General features: G+C 39.7%; 1 protein-coding gene across 12 annotated transcripts in view; it reads left to right on the plus strand.

The window, feature by feature from the left end:
• Positions 1-15,371, plus strand: part of ERBIN (erbb2 interacting protein) — a 229,461-nt gene that overhangs the window by 205,260 nt on the left and 8,830 nt on the right. For 11 of the 12 annotated variants that reach the window (XM_042841744.2, XM_042841742.2, XM_008170647.4 and 8 more), the window contains 4 exons: positions 1,659-1,802; positions 2,672-2,803; positions 9,930-10,139; positions 14,731-14,823. In XM_042841744.2, the coding sequence (XP_042697678.1) occupies positions 1,659-1,802; positions 2,672-2,803; positions 9,930-10,139; positions 14,731-14,823 (579 nt within the window). The remainder of the gene's footprint in view (positions 1-1,658; positions 1,803-2,671; positions 2,804-9,929; positions 10,140-14,730; positions 14,824-15,371) is intronic. The other variant, XM_008170649.4, reaches the window with a different exon arrangement.

Raw genomic sequence — 15,371 nt, forward strand, 5'->3', positions numbered from 1 at the left:
TCAGTCTTAATGCTTTCTTCATTAGCTCAGACATCAGTGGCCTGCATCTGTAACGTTTCCATGATAGAAATCTTCAATGTTGCCACCTGAACTTTTTGCCCAAATGTTTACACAGCACTATTTTTTTTTTATTTGTCATTTAGATCTCATGCCCATTTTGGAAGGGCAATACTGCAATCCTTGTTTAATTAGGACTCTTTCCTGAGGGTTGGAATGCTTTGCTAGATTCCCACAAATGGGAATATGTAGAGACCACCTTAAATGAGAGAGGTTACTTGAAGAAAGGTAACTGTGGTTTTCTTAATGTTGCCTCAGCAGATTCACACTGCTCACCCACCTTCCCCTTTCCCTTGGCATTGTATTCCCAGGCTTAGCAAAACAAAGTGAGACAACTGGGGACTGTAGAGCCTCTAATGTCCTGGGTTCCAAACAGTTGGTGCTGTAAGAAGAACCGTGTAGTCCCAATGGGCACTGCTGATTTAGTAGGCTCCCAATGGTCAGTGGCAGTGGATGGAGCATCCCACAAGTGTACTGTAGCGGGAACACTCCTAGTAGTGTAGTCAGTGTAGTCTCTGGTGACTAGTATGCATTCCAAAAATCAGTATTGTATGTACATTTAAAAACAAAACAAAAGAAAGTATTCACCCAACAGTGATTATAGTATCTTAGTCAAATTATAAGTTTGGAACTTTTTATGAGACCTTTTTTTAACAGAAAACAATCACACAGGAATTTCATAGAAACAAACAAAACTGCATTTCCTGGCTTTTGATGTTTTGTGGCATATCCTTAACATTATGAAAGTAATTTTTTGTACACAAATATTGTCATGCAGTGGATTCAATGTCCGTGTTTAAATAGGTGTAGTTCATTTGTCAGTTTGGTTAATTTGGGGACTTTTCCCTTTTTTTTATTTTTTTATTTTGGGTGTCCCTGTTCTTTCATTTGTTTTGTCTAGACAAAACTTCATGGGGGCAAGATGGTAATGCTCTTGCTGCTTTTCTTTTTGAAACCATTGCCAATACTACAGAGGTCAATGTTGCAAGGTACTGTAGCTTTAAAAAAAAAAAAAAGCCTCCAAGTATTCTTGAACTTACATTCCCTCCTAGGTAAATCTCTGTTCAATAAATTTGTCTGAGTGCATGTTATTTATTTTGTGTTACTTTTGTGTTGGTAGAAAAAACAAAATTTCTATGGCTGAAAAAATTTTCATTGTTGGACAAGTAATCTTGAAAACTGTTGAGACAAAATAATGGCTCTGCTGAGAATGAAATAATTTCAGCACAAGTTCATCTTGGCTGTCAGTTTTTCCTTTCCACCAACATGTCTATATATGTTGGAATAATTAAAGTATGACAATTTAGATGAGTTAAACATCCATATTGTTTTCCTAAGCGCACATACATCTGAATGGCCTTACGTACATGTAATTTTGTATGTGTACTATGTTAGGTTGCATGTTGATTGATCGTAAATAAGTGTAAACAGAGTGTCACGGTGGTTTTTTGTACTTCACGATGCCACAGCTAATTCAGTTGCATGGTATTTATTTTTGCATGTTATGGAATATATGTCTGTGTAAGTCGGTGTATAACATGTCCTGTGGTTTATGCATGCTGCACTAATCTCTATGTTAAATCTGTCCCCTCTTTATTCAGAGCATGCTGTCTAGGTCCTTTAATTCCAATTATGCTGCAGTTAGCAGCTTTCAGTATGGCAGCTCTAGGGATCTGCATGGCAGCCAGAGTAGTGTTGCCTTGAGTGTTGCAGACAGAAGAGGTTCTGGTGTGCACATTGTTCGTGTGAGTACCTACAGTAGGCTATTGCAATATATAGAGGGGGGGAAAGGAAACTTGAAATATGTCTTTAAATCAATAATTAGAGTTTTGTCCTTTTATACATGAAACCACTTTCATAGTTATAAAAATAGTTTAAACTTGTGTTATGAGTTCCTGGGCACTGAACCCAAACATTTAAATTGCCTTGAGTTCATATGCTCAACCTTCTTTACAGAGCGTTACAACTTACAAAACAAATTTTTCTAATTGGCTTCCACATGCGGATGGCTGTAAAGAGCTAAGATTATTTTCTGTTTTGCCCTCCTCCGTAACCAGAACTTGAGCTGATGATCCTTTGTTTCTGAATTTGATCCAGGTCTAAAGAGACCTGAGTTGGGGTTTATTTGTTTATTTTCAATATTTGGTAAAGTAAGTCTTATTTAAAGAGGTCTAGAGGCAATCAAGCAAATTAAGTTGATATGTAGGTTGGCAAGAAAGATGAAGGTAGCTTCAGCATTGAACAACCTGAATGAAGATCTGGTGTTTAAATCTAGAAGAATTAAGTCCACAAGAAACTTGTATTAATCCTGTAAGTCCATGCATAGCAGCCATGGACATTTGTTCACCTTTCTTGTGAACCATCTGTGTTATGTGGCTTTAAGACCTTCAACAGTTGTAATTTCTTTTTTGAAAGTTGGGGTTAAATTTTATGGATCTCTGACTTGATTAATAGGATTAAGTTGTCCATGCAAACTCAGATGATATGATTTAGCATCCTTACAAGCAAAAATAAATGTAAAAATTGAGCAATTTATTCTAATACTTTAAGAAATATTGAGTCATTTTGATAATTTGAAGAAATATTTGCTTAGTTATTTCTACCCTGTTTAAAGCATCCCCAGACATCCACCCCAGGAGAGCCATGCCAAGAGGATGTATTCATTTCAGGACAGCAGAACTACTCATCTGGCACACTTAATCTCAAAGATGTTCCTCCAGACAGCATGAAGAAAGTAGCTGCACAGGTAATGAGTAATATGTTACCATATTTGGATAAGTTATCCTTCGCAAAAATGTATATTTGAAATATGGTGGCACTTAGAATTGGTAATTTGTTTTTAAATCTAAAACATTATTTGATTTTCACCCACTTATTTATGGTGAAATGATCAATCATATGGCCTTAAAAGATAGATTCATAGACTCTAAGACTGGAATGGATCTCGAGAGGTCATCGAGTCCAGTCCCCTCCCCTCATGGCAGGACCAAATACTGTCTAGACCATCCCTGATAGACATTTATCTAACCTACTCTTAAATATCTCCAGAGATGGAGATTCCACAATCTCCCTAGGCAGTTTATTCCAATGTTTAACCACCCTGACAGTTAGGAACTTTTTCCTAATGTCCAACCTACACCTCTCTTGCTGCAGTTTAAGCCCATTGCTTCTTGTTCTATCCTTAGAGGCTAAGATGAACAAGTTTTCTCCCACTTCCTTGTGACACCCTTTTAGATACCAGAAAACTGCATGTCTCCTCTCAGTCTTCTCTTTTCCAAACTAAACAAACCCAATTCTTTCAACCTTCCTTCATAGGTCATGTTCTCTAGACCTTTAATCATTCTTGCTGCTCTTCTCTGGACTCTCTCCAATTTCTCCACATCTTTCTTGAAATGCGGTGCCCAGAACTGGACACAATACTCCAGCTGAGGCCTAACCAGCACAGAGTAGAGCGGAAGAATGACTTCTCGTGTCTTGCTCACAACACACCTGTTAATGCATTCCAGAATCACGTTTGCTTTTTTTGCAACAGCATCACACTGTATTTAGATTATAACATATAGTGGACTACAAGCTATATTTAGATCCCTTTCTGCCATACTCCTTCCTAGACAGTCTCTTCCCATTCCATATGTGTAAAACTGATTATTCCTTCCTAAGTGGAGCACTTTGCATTTGTCTTTATTAAACTTCATCCTGTTTACCTCAGACCATTTCTCCAATTTGTCCAGATCGTTTTGAATATTGACCCTATCCTCCAAAGCAGTTGCAATCCCTTCCAGTTTGGTATCATCTGCAAACTTAATAAGTGTACTTTCTATGCCAATATCTAAGTCGATGAAGATATTGAACAGAGCTGGTCCCAAAACAGACCCCTGCGGAACCCCACTCGTTATACCTTTCCAGCAGGATTGGGAACCATTAATAACTACTCTCTGAGTACGGTTATCCAGCCAGTTATGCACCCACCTTATAGTAGCCCCATCTAAATTGTATTTGCCTAGTTTATCAATAAGAATATCATGCGAGACCATATCAAATGCCTTATTAAAGTCTAGGTATGCCACATCCACTGCTTCTCCCTTATCCACAAGATTCGTTATCCTATCAAAGAAAGCTATCAGATTAGTTTGACATGATTTGTTCTTTACAAATCCATGCTGGCTATTCCCTATCACCTTACCACCTTCCAAGTGTTTGCAGATGATTTCCTTAATTACTTGCTACATTATCTTCCCTGGCACGGAAGTTAAAGTAACTGGTCTGTAGTTTCCTGGGTTCTTTTTATTTCCCTTTTTGTAGATGTGCACTATGTTTGCGCTTTTCCAGTCTTCTGGAATCTCTCCTGTCTCCCATGATTTTCCAAAGATAATAGCTAGAGGCACAGATACCTTCTCTGTTAGCTCCTTGAGTATTCTAGGATGCATTTCATCAGACCTGGTGACTTGCGGGCATCTAATTTTTCTAAGAGATTTTTAACTTGGTCTTTTTTTATTTTCTCTTCTAAACCTGCCCCCTTCCCATTAGCATTCTCTATGTTAGGCATTCCTTCAGACTTCTCGGTGAAGACCGAAACAAAGAAGTCATTAAGCATCTCTGCCATTTCCAAGTTTCCTGTTACTGTTTCTCCCTCCTCACTGAGCAGTGGGCCTACCCTGTCTTTGGTCTTCCTCTTGCTTCTAATGTATTGATAAAAAGTCATCTTGTTTCCCTTTATTCCCATAGCTAGTTTGAGCTCATTTTGTGCCTTTGCCTTTCTAATCTTGCCCCTGCATTCCTGTGCTGTTTGCCTATATTCATCCTTTGTAATTTGTCCTAGTTTCCATTTTTTATATGACTCCTTTTATTTTTTAGATCATGCAAGATCTCGTGGTTAAGCCAAGGTGGTCTTTTGCCACATTTTCTGTTTTTCCTACCCAGCGGAATAGCTTGCTTTTGGGCCCTTAATAGTGTCCCTTTGAAAAACTGCCAGCTCCCCTCAGTCTTGATTCCCATGGGACCTTACCTATCAGCTCTCTGAGCTTACCAAAATCCGCCTTCCTGAAATCCATTGTCTCTATTTTGCTGTACTCCCTTCTACCCTTCCTTAGAATTGTGAACTCTATGATTTCATGATCACTTTCACCCAAGCTATCTTCCATTTTCAAATTCTCAATGAGTTTCTCCCTATTTGTTAAAAATCAAATCTAGAACAGCTTCCCCCCAGTAGCTTTTTCAACCTTCTGAAATAAAAAGTTGTCTGCAATGCAGTCCAAGAACTTATTGGATAGTCTGTGCCCCGCTGTTATTTTCCCAACATATATCTGGATAGTCGAAGTCCCCCATCACCACCAGATCTTGGGCTTTCGATGATTTTGTTTGTTGTTTAAAAAACCGCCTCATCCACCTCTTCCACCTGGCTAGGTGGACTGTAGTAGACCCCTAGCATGACATCACCCTTGCTTTTTAACCCCATTTAGCCTAACTGAGAGACTCTCAACACTTCCGTCTCCTATGTCCATCTCCTCCTCAGTCCAAGTGTGTACATTTTTAATATACAAGGCAACACCTCCTCCCTTTTTCCCGTCTATCCTTCCTGAACAAGGTGTACCCATCCACACCAACATTCCAATTATGTGTATTATCCCACCAAGTTGCGGTGATGCCAACAATGTCATAGTTGTACTTATTTATTAGCACTTCCAGTTCTTCCTGCTTATTACCCATACTTCTCGCATTTGTATATAGGCATCTAAGATCCTGATTTGATCTTGCCTCCTTTCTCTCTGCCATTATAGCCCACACTCCCTCCTATTTCCGACCCATCTCCCAGGTCTCCATGTTCTCCACTTACCTGTGGGCTTTGCTCACCTGTCCCCATTGAACCTAGTTTAAAGCCCTCCTCACTAGGTTAGCCAGTCTGTGTTCAAATAGGATCTTTCCCCCTCCTTGAAAGGTGAACGCCATCTCTGCCTAGCAGTCCTTCCTGTAATAGCATCCCGTGGTCGAGGAAGCCAAAGCCCTCCTAGCGACACCATCTTCGCAGCCAGGCATTCACCTCCACGATGCACCTGTCTCTGCCCGGGCCCCTACCATTGACAGGAAGGATGGAAGAGAATACCACCTGCACTCCAAACTCCTTCACCTGTACTCCCAGAGCCCTGTAGTCACTCTTGATCCACTCAGTGTCACACCTCGCAGTATCATTTGTGCCCACATGGATGAGTAGCATGGGGTAGTAGTCGGAGGGCTGGATAATCCTCGACAATGCTTCCGTAACGTCTCGGATACAGGCCCCCGGCAGGCAGCATACCTCTCGAGATGAATTGTCAGGGCGACAGATGGGCGCCTCCGTCCACCTCAGAAGAGTGTCTCCAACCACCACTACCACTACTTCAAGATCATTCTTGAAATAAGAAATCATCTCATTGGAACAACTGAGTGATTTGTTTTTTGTTTTATTTTCTTCTGGTCATGGAAAGTTAATGGGGAAGGTTTTTAATAGGTTTCCCAATAACAGGGGGCCTGCATGTTGCATGCAGAATCCTGCATGTGGCAGACAATTTTAGAACAGTAAACAAAGCAGAATAAACTTTTTTTAAAAACATGTCAGCATTTATTTACATATCATGGTAAAATTGGACTAGTAAACTGCAGACACTGGAGAGTGAAATTCTGTATTCCTCTCTAAGAGGCACAGTACAGAATTTGCGGCTGGGGATGAAGGATTAAGGGAGCTTTAAGCCACCTTTGCACCCTTCTTTTTCTGGGTTACTCTGGGAGCTTGAGACATTTCCAGCACATCTTAAAGAGCCCCAGAGAGCCGAAGTTATAACAGCTTCCTGGGCTGTCCTATGGGTAGTAGCACTGCCCAGAATTGCCTCAGTGTGGCCCTGACTCTGACATGCCCCTACGCCTTACCTTCAGCACCACTCCCTAAGCCAGAGCTTGTGAAGGAGTCCTTTTGTGGGCAGCTTTATGGGGGAAATCCTTCTCCAACTAGATATGGGACTTGTATGGCTCCTTTATTCTACTCCATCCCTTTTATGCAGTATAAAGGGGCCAGAATAGGGGTGAAAATCTCATCCTAGAACTGCTGTGACTTCCAGTGTATTTGATCACCAAACAAATGTTCATTTTGTGTAGTATGGAATTTGGTTAAGAATATTTCTGAAAGATAGATAGGTATATCTCCATATATTTGATTTATCTCATAGAACTGGAAGGGACCCCGAAAGGCCGTCGAGGCCAGCCCCCTGCCTTCACTAGCAGGACCAAGTACTGATTTTGCCCCAGACCCTTAAGTGGCCCCCTCAAGGATTGAACTTACAACCCTGGGTTTAGCAGGGCAATGCTCAAACCACTGAGCTATCCCTCACAAAACATACAGTTGTGTTTTAAAAAAAAAAAAAAAAAAAAAAAACAACCTTCTACTTATCTTAAATTACACAGCCAAAAAAATTACATCAAGTAGTTAGAAATTACAAAATAATAGAATATTTGATTTGTTTCCCAGATGTTAACCTTGTAATTATCTCTTTAGTTACAGTCTGAGAAACGGTTTACTGCCTTAAGATATGGTTTTACTTTGAAAAATGATTATGTAACAGTCACTGTTATAGGTCTAGCTGCACCTTCATTCTGTACCTCCCAGGAGTCTGATTAGTGGACCCTTCAGGTGTTAGGCCTCTTACCTTAACCTGTCCTGGGGTGGAATCATGTGAGTCTTTCACTTTTAGACCAGGTCCCCAGCTACAGCACTGTGTGTGCCAATTGTGATATTTCCGCAGGTCCAACTGAGATTGGCATCAGCAAGTCTTCCTTTCCAAAGTGGATAACAAAGCAACCCAAACAGCCTTTCAAAACCAAGTATTGTTTAATCTTAAAGTAGGAACAAAACAGAAAAAAGGGTTTGTAACATAATCAAAGGTCTACTTGCGTATCTGTCTCACTTATGGTCTTAGGTAGGTCTATCTTATTGCAGACACCTCAGCCTTTGGAGTCTCAGTTCACCTTAGCTCAGAACCTCATTTTACCCCCTCTTTTCCTGCACCCTTCAAGTAAAGTATTGCCTTTTTAGGACCAGCCAAGTCCTTTGTTCCTCTTGTATCTCTTGAATCTGGTTAAACCGGTTTTGACAGCTCACCAGGGGATCAGACAGAGCCCTCAAAGGGATTGTGTTGCATTGTGTCAGTTGCTGGCAGAGCAGCTGTTAACAGGTCATTGTCTCCTTTTTTGCCTATTGTAACTAACCCATCTTGAATTAACCCCTTGTATACATACAGTAAACATCACAATAAAAAACAAGGAGACACAGTCGTAAAATATTACAGACAACTCCCACTTCCTTCACGGTAACACTAGCACCACCTTATGCAATACATTGTTCCTTGTGTTTCAGAGTTGCATCTACTTAATATGGACAAAAATAACTTTCTACTCTTGTTAGGACTTCAGGAGCCAATACAGCTAAAAGGAAGTGAGCTGGAACCTATACTTTCGTGTGCATCATCAATAGTTTATTAACTTCCACTCAACTACATTTGTGCAAACCCACTGAAGGCAGTGAGGTTGCACAATTGTACCTGGGCAGATTTTGGCTTGTATAAACTTTTATTATTGGTGTGATTGCAGAAGAAGGAAAGAATCTAACTTTTTTCTCAATTGTTTTATTTTTTGTAAATGGCAGTTGGAAAAACCATCTCTTTTACTTGTAAACCAGACCAATCTGATATGTAAATAAATGAAATAATACATATTAAACCCCTCATTGCCATTTTTGAGAATCACTTTACAAGGTAGAACCTCACTTACTCAGAACAGGGTCTGAGATACAGAAGACAACTGACACAGCATAAATAGAAGCTGGAATTTTCCTACCTACTTATTTCAGTTATTTATGGTTTAGCGAGAGTAAAACTTTATTAGTATTTGGACATACTAGTATGGTATATCTTGACAGATTAATTCAGCATATCAGTGGTGATATAAATGGAAGATGATGGTGGTTTTGGAATGGGGGATTTTACAGAATGAGTGACAGGAGATATCACCGTATTAGGGTACAGAGTAAATTTAGTAGGTGTTTCGGGGGGGGGGCGAGGAGGTATTCTTGTCCATGGACATTGTGCTCCAGTACAAATTAATCGCCAACGAGGCCTTCAGTAAAAAGTTTTGTTGTGCAGAGCAGCAACTTTAGTTAATTAATTAAATACTTAAAGATATTCCTGTGGCATTAACGCCATAGTGTCTGCCAGATCAAATCAACAGATCAAGTCAAACCAGAGAGCAACATATACTGGAAAGATTCTCACCGTAGTTTTAAAATTAAGATTCTATAAGGTCTGTAGTTGTAAAGTCTTTAGTGGAAGAGGTCTTCCATATTAAGTGGTAGGAGAAAACACATCCAACAGTAGCATAATTAGAGTTTACTAAATAGACATTTTGACATAGCATTCACACCTTTGTAATATTATTACACTTGTCTATTAATAGTTCAGAACTAGAATTGATAGACAAGTTATATGAATAAAAAATAAAATACTATATAATTTAACAATGTAAACCAAATGTGATACTGTTAGAAGTATGATCAAAAAACACGGTTGAGATGAATTACAGGGAAACAAGTGTTAAAAAGGAACAGGAAGCTGCCTACTCTGTTATAGCTGATAAGAGTGCAAAGTTAGCTTAGCTTTTCATGCTTGTCTTCATAAGTTAATACTGATAATTATAATGAAAATATAATTTAGTGGCACGTAGTTTAAAACTGAGGTTTAGTAATGCTCATAAAAATGCAATGACCAGTCAAGAAATGTTGAAATAATTGAATAAAAATTCAGGATTGTTGTTATAAAATGTTATGATTTAAAGACGATTCATGTTTTATTCAGATACCTTTGACAAATGGGCAGATGTGCCAGCCTCACAGGCCTCAGACAAACTATAGTCAAGTCCATCATCCACCTCCCCAAGCATCTGTGGCAAGACATCCCTCTAGAGAGCAATTAATTGATTATCTGATGCTGAAAGTTGCGCATCAACCTCCCTATACTCAGCCTCAGTGTTCTCCCAAACAAGGCAATGAGATGGCAAAGCAAGAGGTAAGGATAAAAATTATATTAATTAAAGTCAAGAGGTAAGGTTTTTAATAAGTGTTTGAATATATGATTTGCACTTTTTGGTAGCCATAAGTGCCAGGTGGTATTATTTTATTTGCTATTACTATTATTACTAAATGGGTGATAACAGAAACAGTTTAGGAATTTAACTCCAGCAAGAAAGCGCTGTAGCTCACTGGAGTTCTGTCATCCCACTCTTAAAAGAAAAATGGTTGCCTGAAATCAGACCTTCAGTTTGATTTTAATCTGTTTTGTTCCCTTTCTTGTGATGTGGATGTTATACAGAGAAATAAACCTGTTACTAACCTTTATCAGAAGTTAGTGAGGATTTTAGTTAGAGTATTTCTGCAGAAACTTGAATTACAACTCCCTTCAGCTAACTGATTATCCATGGCCCTTCATGCTTATACAATAATTAAAATATACAAAAATAGGTATTTTGAGTTTTTAATTACTACGGTCGATTTCAAGACCATCTAGACTAGTAATACTCACCCAGATGGTAAAATAACCAACACATTTAATAGTGCAAAAAGTCTATAGTAGAAAAAAGGTGACTTTTGCAGCAAGCCCAGAAAACTAATAAAATCTGACAGACCAAGGTAGGGAAGTAAGTTCCAGAGCCAGCAACTGGACCAATCATGGAGAGCATCTTTCCACCAGTGCCCTTCTTTTGAAACAAGGGCTGTTAATTCAGTTTTCTTGAGTGATCACAACTGCACAACTATAATACTCACTCATGAACCTGTGATGCCTCAAAGATTGCTGTCAGATTTGCACTTGAATAAATTGATTAGCTCAGTAAGCACAGAGATGTGGCTTTTGGACGTTGCCAATTAAATGAGAAGAAATTGTGGAGGCCTTCAAGGTCTATTGTCCATATTTACTAAGTATGGAATTCATGGTGTATACTGACCGTAGTGCTATGGAGTAGTTCCTTACAAAGCACAACCCAGAAGGACACTTGTGGAGATGGTATCACAAACTGTCCAAATATATATTCATGGTTTACCATAAACCTTTGAAAGCAAAATATGGTTGTGGATGCACTCAGCTAGGTGAGGGCAGTGAGAGTAGATTCTAGTGAGGACATCTGGCAAGAACAGTCTAAGGCCCCTGAATTACTTTTGGTGCACCAACATATATATCAAAGGATACCCAGACTGGGGAGGTTAAACACAGTTCAGGAATGATTATCTATTGATCTGGCTACCAACTTGCTGGTATAAGGATTGTATGGCCAGCAAGTTTACAGAGAACAGTACTGGAGTGTCTTCATGATGGTGAAGCAGCAGACACCTGTGATATGAAAAGACACTGAGTAAGGTATATGACAGGTTTTTTGGCTGGACATGGCTGCAGAAGTTAAAAAGTGGATACTTTCCTGTCTTACCTGTAAAGAAAGGAAAGTACCAGCAAGTGGATGCAAAACTCCTGTAGGGGAAAGGCCTCAATCTAATAATTCATACAGATCTACTTGAAAGGCCTATTACCAGAAACACCAGCTGCAAGTAGATATTTGCTGCTAGTGTATGACTCCATCTCAAAGTATGTGATGGCACAACTACTGAAGGATAAAAGGATTGATACAGTTAATCAATGAATGGATGAAATAAGTAGTGTTGCAGTTTGGCCCACCAAGTTTCATCTTCAGTGATCTGGAAAAGAATTTGAGTCATGGTTATTACATAAGTTTTGCCAGCAACTCCAGATAACCAAGGTGAGGACCAGTATTGTCCACACTACGAGTAATAGGAGAGTGGAGTGAATAAACCGCACCCTTGGTTCCATGCTTAGACTCGTAGTCAGTGAAGAACAAGAAGACTAAGATACAAGACACCTTTTTACTCCTGGGGAGATTCTGTGCAAGCACAGAATTAATGTTCCCTGTAGATTTACACACACACAAACACAATAATTTATTCTGACAGGGATGTGAAGGGAAACAACAAGAGGGGTCACGCTGCAGTTACATGTTTCGCCCACCAGGGGCTGATGTGGTGCCAGAAAAGAGGGCAGCTGGCTCATCGGCCAGAGCAGCTGGCTGTAGAGAGGGAGGGGGGCAGAGGCTGCCTTTCTCACAGTGCCCTGCCTGCAGGGCCAGGTGAGGAGGCACAGGATATGAGGGGGACGGACAGAGCGGAGCATGTGGGGCAGCTGGGGGGGTAACACAGACTGGGGTACAGAAGGACTACTAGCAGTGGACAGGCTGGCGTGGGGGCATAGGCGCTATTGGGGTGACATTGACTGAGGGTGTAGGGCCATATGAGGATGGGGAAGAACGGGTGCAGGAACACATGGGGACAGGGACAGATGTGCCTGACTGAATGGGAGATGCGAGGGGTCAGCCAGGGTTTGCTGACCAATTCCTCCCCTCCCTCCTCTTCCCCCCCAAAAAAACAACCAACCAACCTGATGCATACTTCTGCCACCCACAACCAACAACCCCTCCAGGTTCAGTCCCAGCAATTACTTCCCTCTCCCTCAGCTCTTCTGTTATCCCTGAGTCCCCCAAGCCGTTGCACTGCTTCTGAGCAGCATGGGAAATACGGTTCTGAATTATAACACAAAGTTCTGTATTAATAAGCCTAGTAAGGAATCTGTTTGTCAAAAAAACATTTCCTGAATCTTTTTTGTTGTCTGTATTGTTATAGACATACTTGCTGACAGGTATTTTGAACTTAATTACCAAAATAATGAAACTGGTGTTATTTTGACAAATAAAATGTAAAATTATGAAGAATTTTTATATTTTTGGCACAGAATTTTTTATTTTTTGGTGCAGAATGCCCCCAAGAATACCTTTTGTCATCTTTGCGTATAACACCAGGCAGCTATGCATTACTCTCCCTATGAGATTATTTTTGAACTCCGTAAACACTTGCTTCCTTGTGAAGTGACGTTCAGGCAGCAAGAACCTGCAAGGCCCTTTGCACCTACACAGGTAGCAGTGTCATTTATTAGTGACCTGAAGGCAGCATTCCAAAAAATGGAGGAACAGATCAGTTGGAAGCAAACATGACAGGCACAAGATGCCAGAAAAAAAAAGAATTATGTGCCTGTCCCTGAAGAAGAGAAGATTTGGCTCTGCAACTGGAAAAAGCATCCAGAAAAAAAACTGCAGGACTGCCAATAGTTGTAATTCACACTTTTATAGAAATCAAAGGATTTATTGGAACCCTGCAAGTAATAACTCCAGCACACACAGGCAGGACTTAACTTCCTTCTAGTCCCTCCATCCTTCCCCCTTGAACAAAGACAACAACATAACATCAAAACAAAACAATTTAACACTAAAATAAAGATACAGCACCACATATTAGGGGAAGTGCTGTCTGCCCTGGTCATTGCAGTATATAATAGAAGAGAAACTAGGTGAAACTGTAGGCATTATTGTACCTCAGTAGGCAGCTCCTTACTCTAGCTGTACCCTAGGAAAATCAGTTGCTAGACCATAGTTCAGACCTAAGTTTCCCTGATAGGCTGGAAAGCTCCTGATTTCTGGAGCCTCTTTCCAATCACCTGCTCCTATCTTCTGCTGTTATTGGGAGAGCAATATTGGGAGAAAGTTGTATGGAGGAGTATATTATGTTGCTGTAGGTAGTGTCTTGGAGGACTGCTCTAGGACACTAATTCAGAGAGATTCCTAGGAGTCCTCTGAGACTTGACCCATAGAGCACCTACCTAGATCATAGGCCCAACCTGCCCTCACCATTAAGATATGGCAAGAGCACAAGGCAGTATTTTGGATAGAATGGTGGTACATTGGCAGCTATTTTTCTAATCATATTTTTATGACCATAGTGGATTGGGGACCAAGCTTTGTCCACAGATGCTGTGCCTCGTGTACATTGTGGAGACCTGGGAAAACAGGATTATGTAGGAATGAGGGGAGCCAGCGAGAGAGAGGATTAGGTGTGGGAAACTGAGGGAGAGCCAGAATGGGGGAGTTCAGTTGGCGTAAGCCAGGAAAAGAGGGAAGTAAGCTTATGTAAATGAGATAATGCCTATTTGCCAGGTGTGCAGATTAGCGTGTTTAAATCATTTGGGTTATATCTCCGGATTTACAGCCTTAGGAGGTGTACTATAATCTAACTAAACTAATACACCATAAAACTTGGCTGTTATGGCTATGTATTATGTTTTAACATGCTGTTACCAGAAATTATATTTGAGATACGATTATTTCTTTTGAACTGCAGAGTAGGCTCTTCAATATTTTTGTGTTTTTGTTAATTTGAAGGCTGTTTAGTACTAATTAAATAAAAGCATCTGTTTGAATATTAATCAGCATTCCAAACATAAAGTTTACTATTGTTTTTTGATCGTTGATATTTTGGGGGTATATTGTATGTCTGTTACCATATTCAAAACTTCCTTGTATTAATATTAAAAATGGTAAGAGGAAAAACATTGAGATGGAGTTCAACGGTTTGTCAATGTAAGTCTTTTATTGTTTGGTCATAATTCCAACTATAGTAATTAGACAATATGATACAAGTGATTCAGCATTTTATAGTATGTCCGTTTCTGTGGATCTGAGCTTTCAGGGCAATTCCTTTTACTTTGTTAGATTCGAGTGAGAATTGAAAAAGATCCAGAGCTGGGATTTAGTATATCAGGAGGAGTTGGTGGTAGAGGAAACCCATTCAGACCTGATGATGATGTGAGTATTTCATATATATGTACCTGTTTAAAACATCTTTTGTCTTTAAAACAACTCTTAAAATAGGTTTGTTTTACATGCTTCACTTTAAAGTATAATAAATGACCTAGCACATATTACCTCTTTGTTGCACTAAACAGTATCTCATACATACTTGTGAGGTTTTTAATTGGAACCAAGTGTATTTAGAGCAAAACAATACTCAGCATTTATATAGTACTTTTCATCTTCAAAACACTAAGAGATTTATTAAATGACAAAACTGAAGGTGAAAGGTTAAGTGACTTGTCTACAGGCATGGAGTCAGTGATGGGTAACATTAGAACTCAAGCTTTCAGTCTTTTCCAATCCACTATACCACACTGCCTTTCCAAATAGTGTTGACTGGAACAAAGAGGTTATCTCCAGTATTTTTTCCCCTCTTAAGTGTTGTGTCACTTCCCATCCATATAACAGATGGAAAGAGGCAGATGGAATTAATCTCTCCATGACCATTTCTTTTATTTTTTCAACTACCGGTAACAATATTATCATTAGTATTATTATTA

Source organism: Chrysemys picta, chromosome 6 (genome assembly GCF_011386835.1).
Source record: "Chrysemys picta bellii isolate R12L10 chromosome 6, ASM1138683v2, whole genome shotgun sequence".
Classification (NCBI taxonomy): domain Eukaryota; kingdom Metazoa; phylum Chordata; order Testudines; family Emydidae; genus Chrysemys; species Chrysemys picta.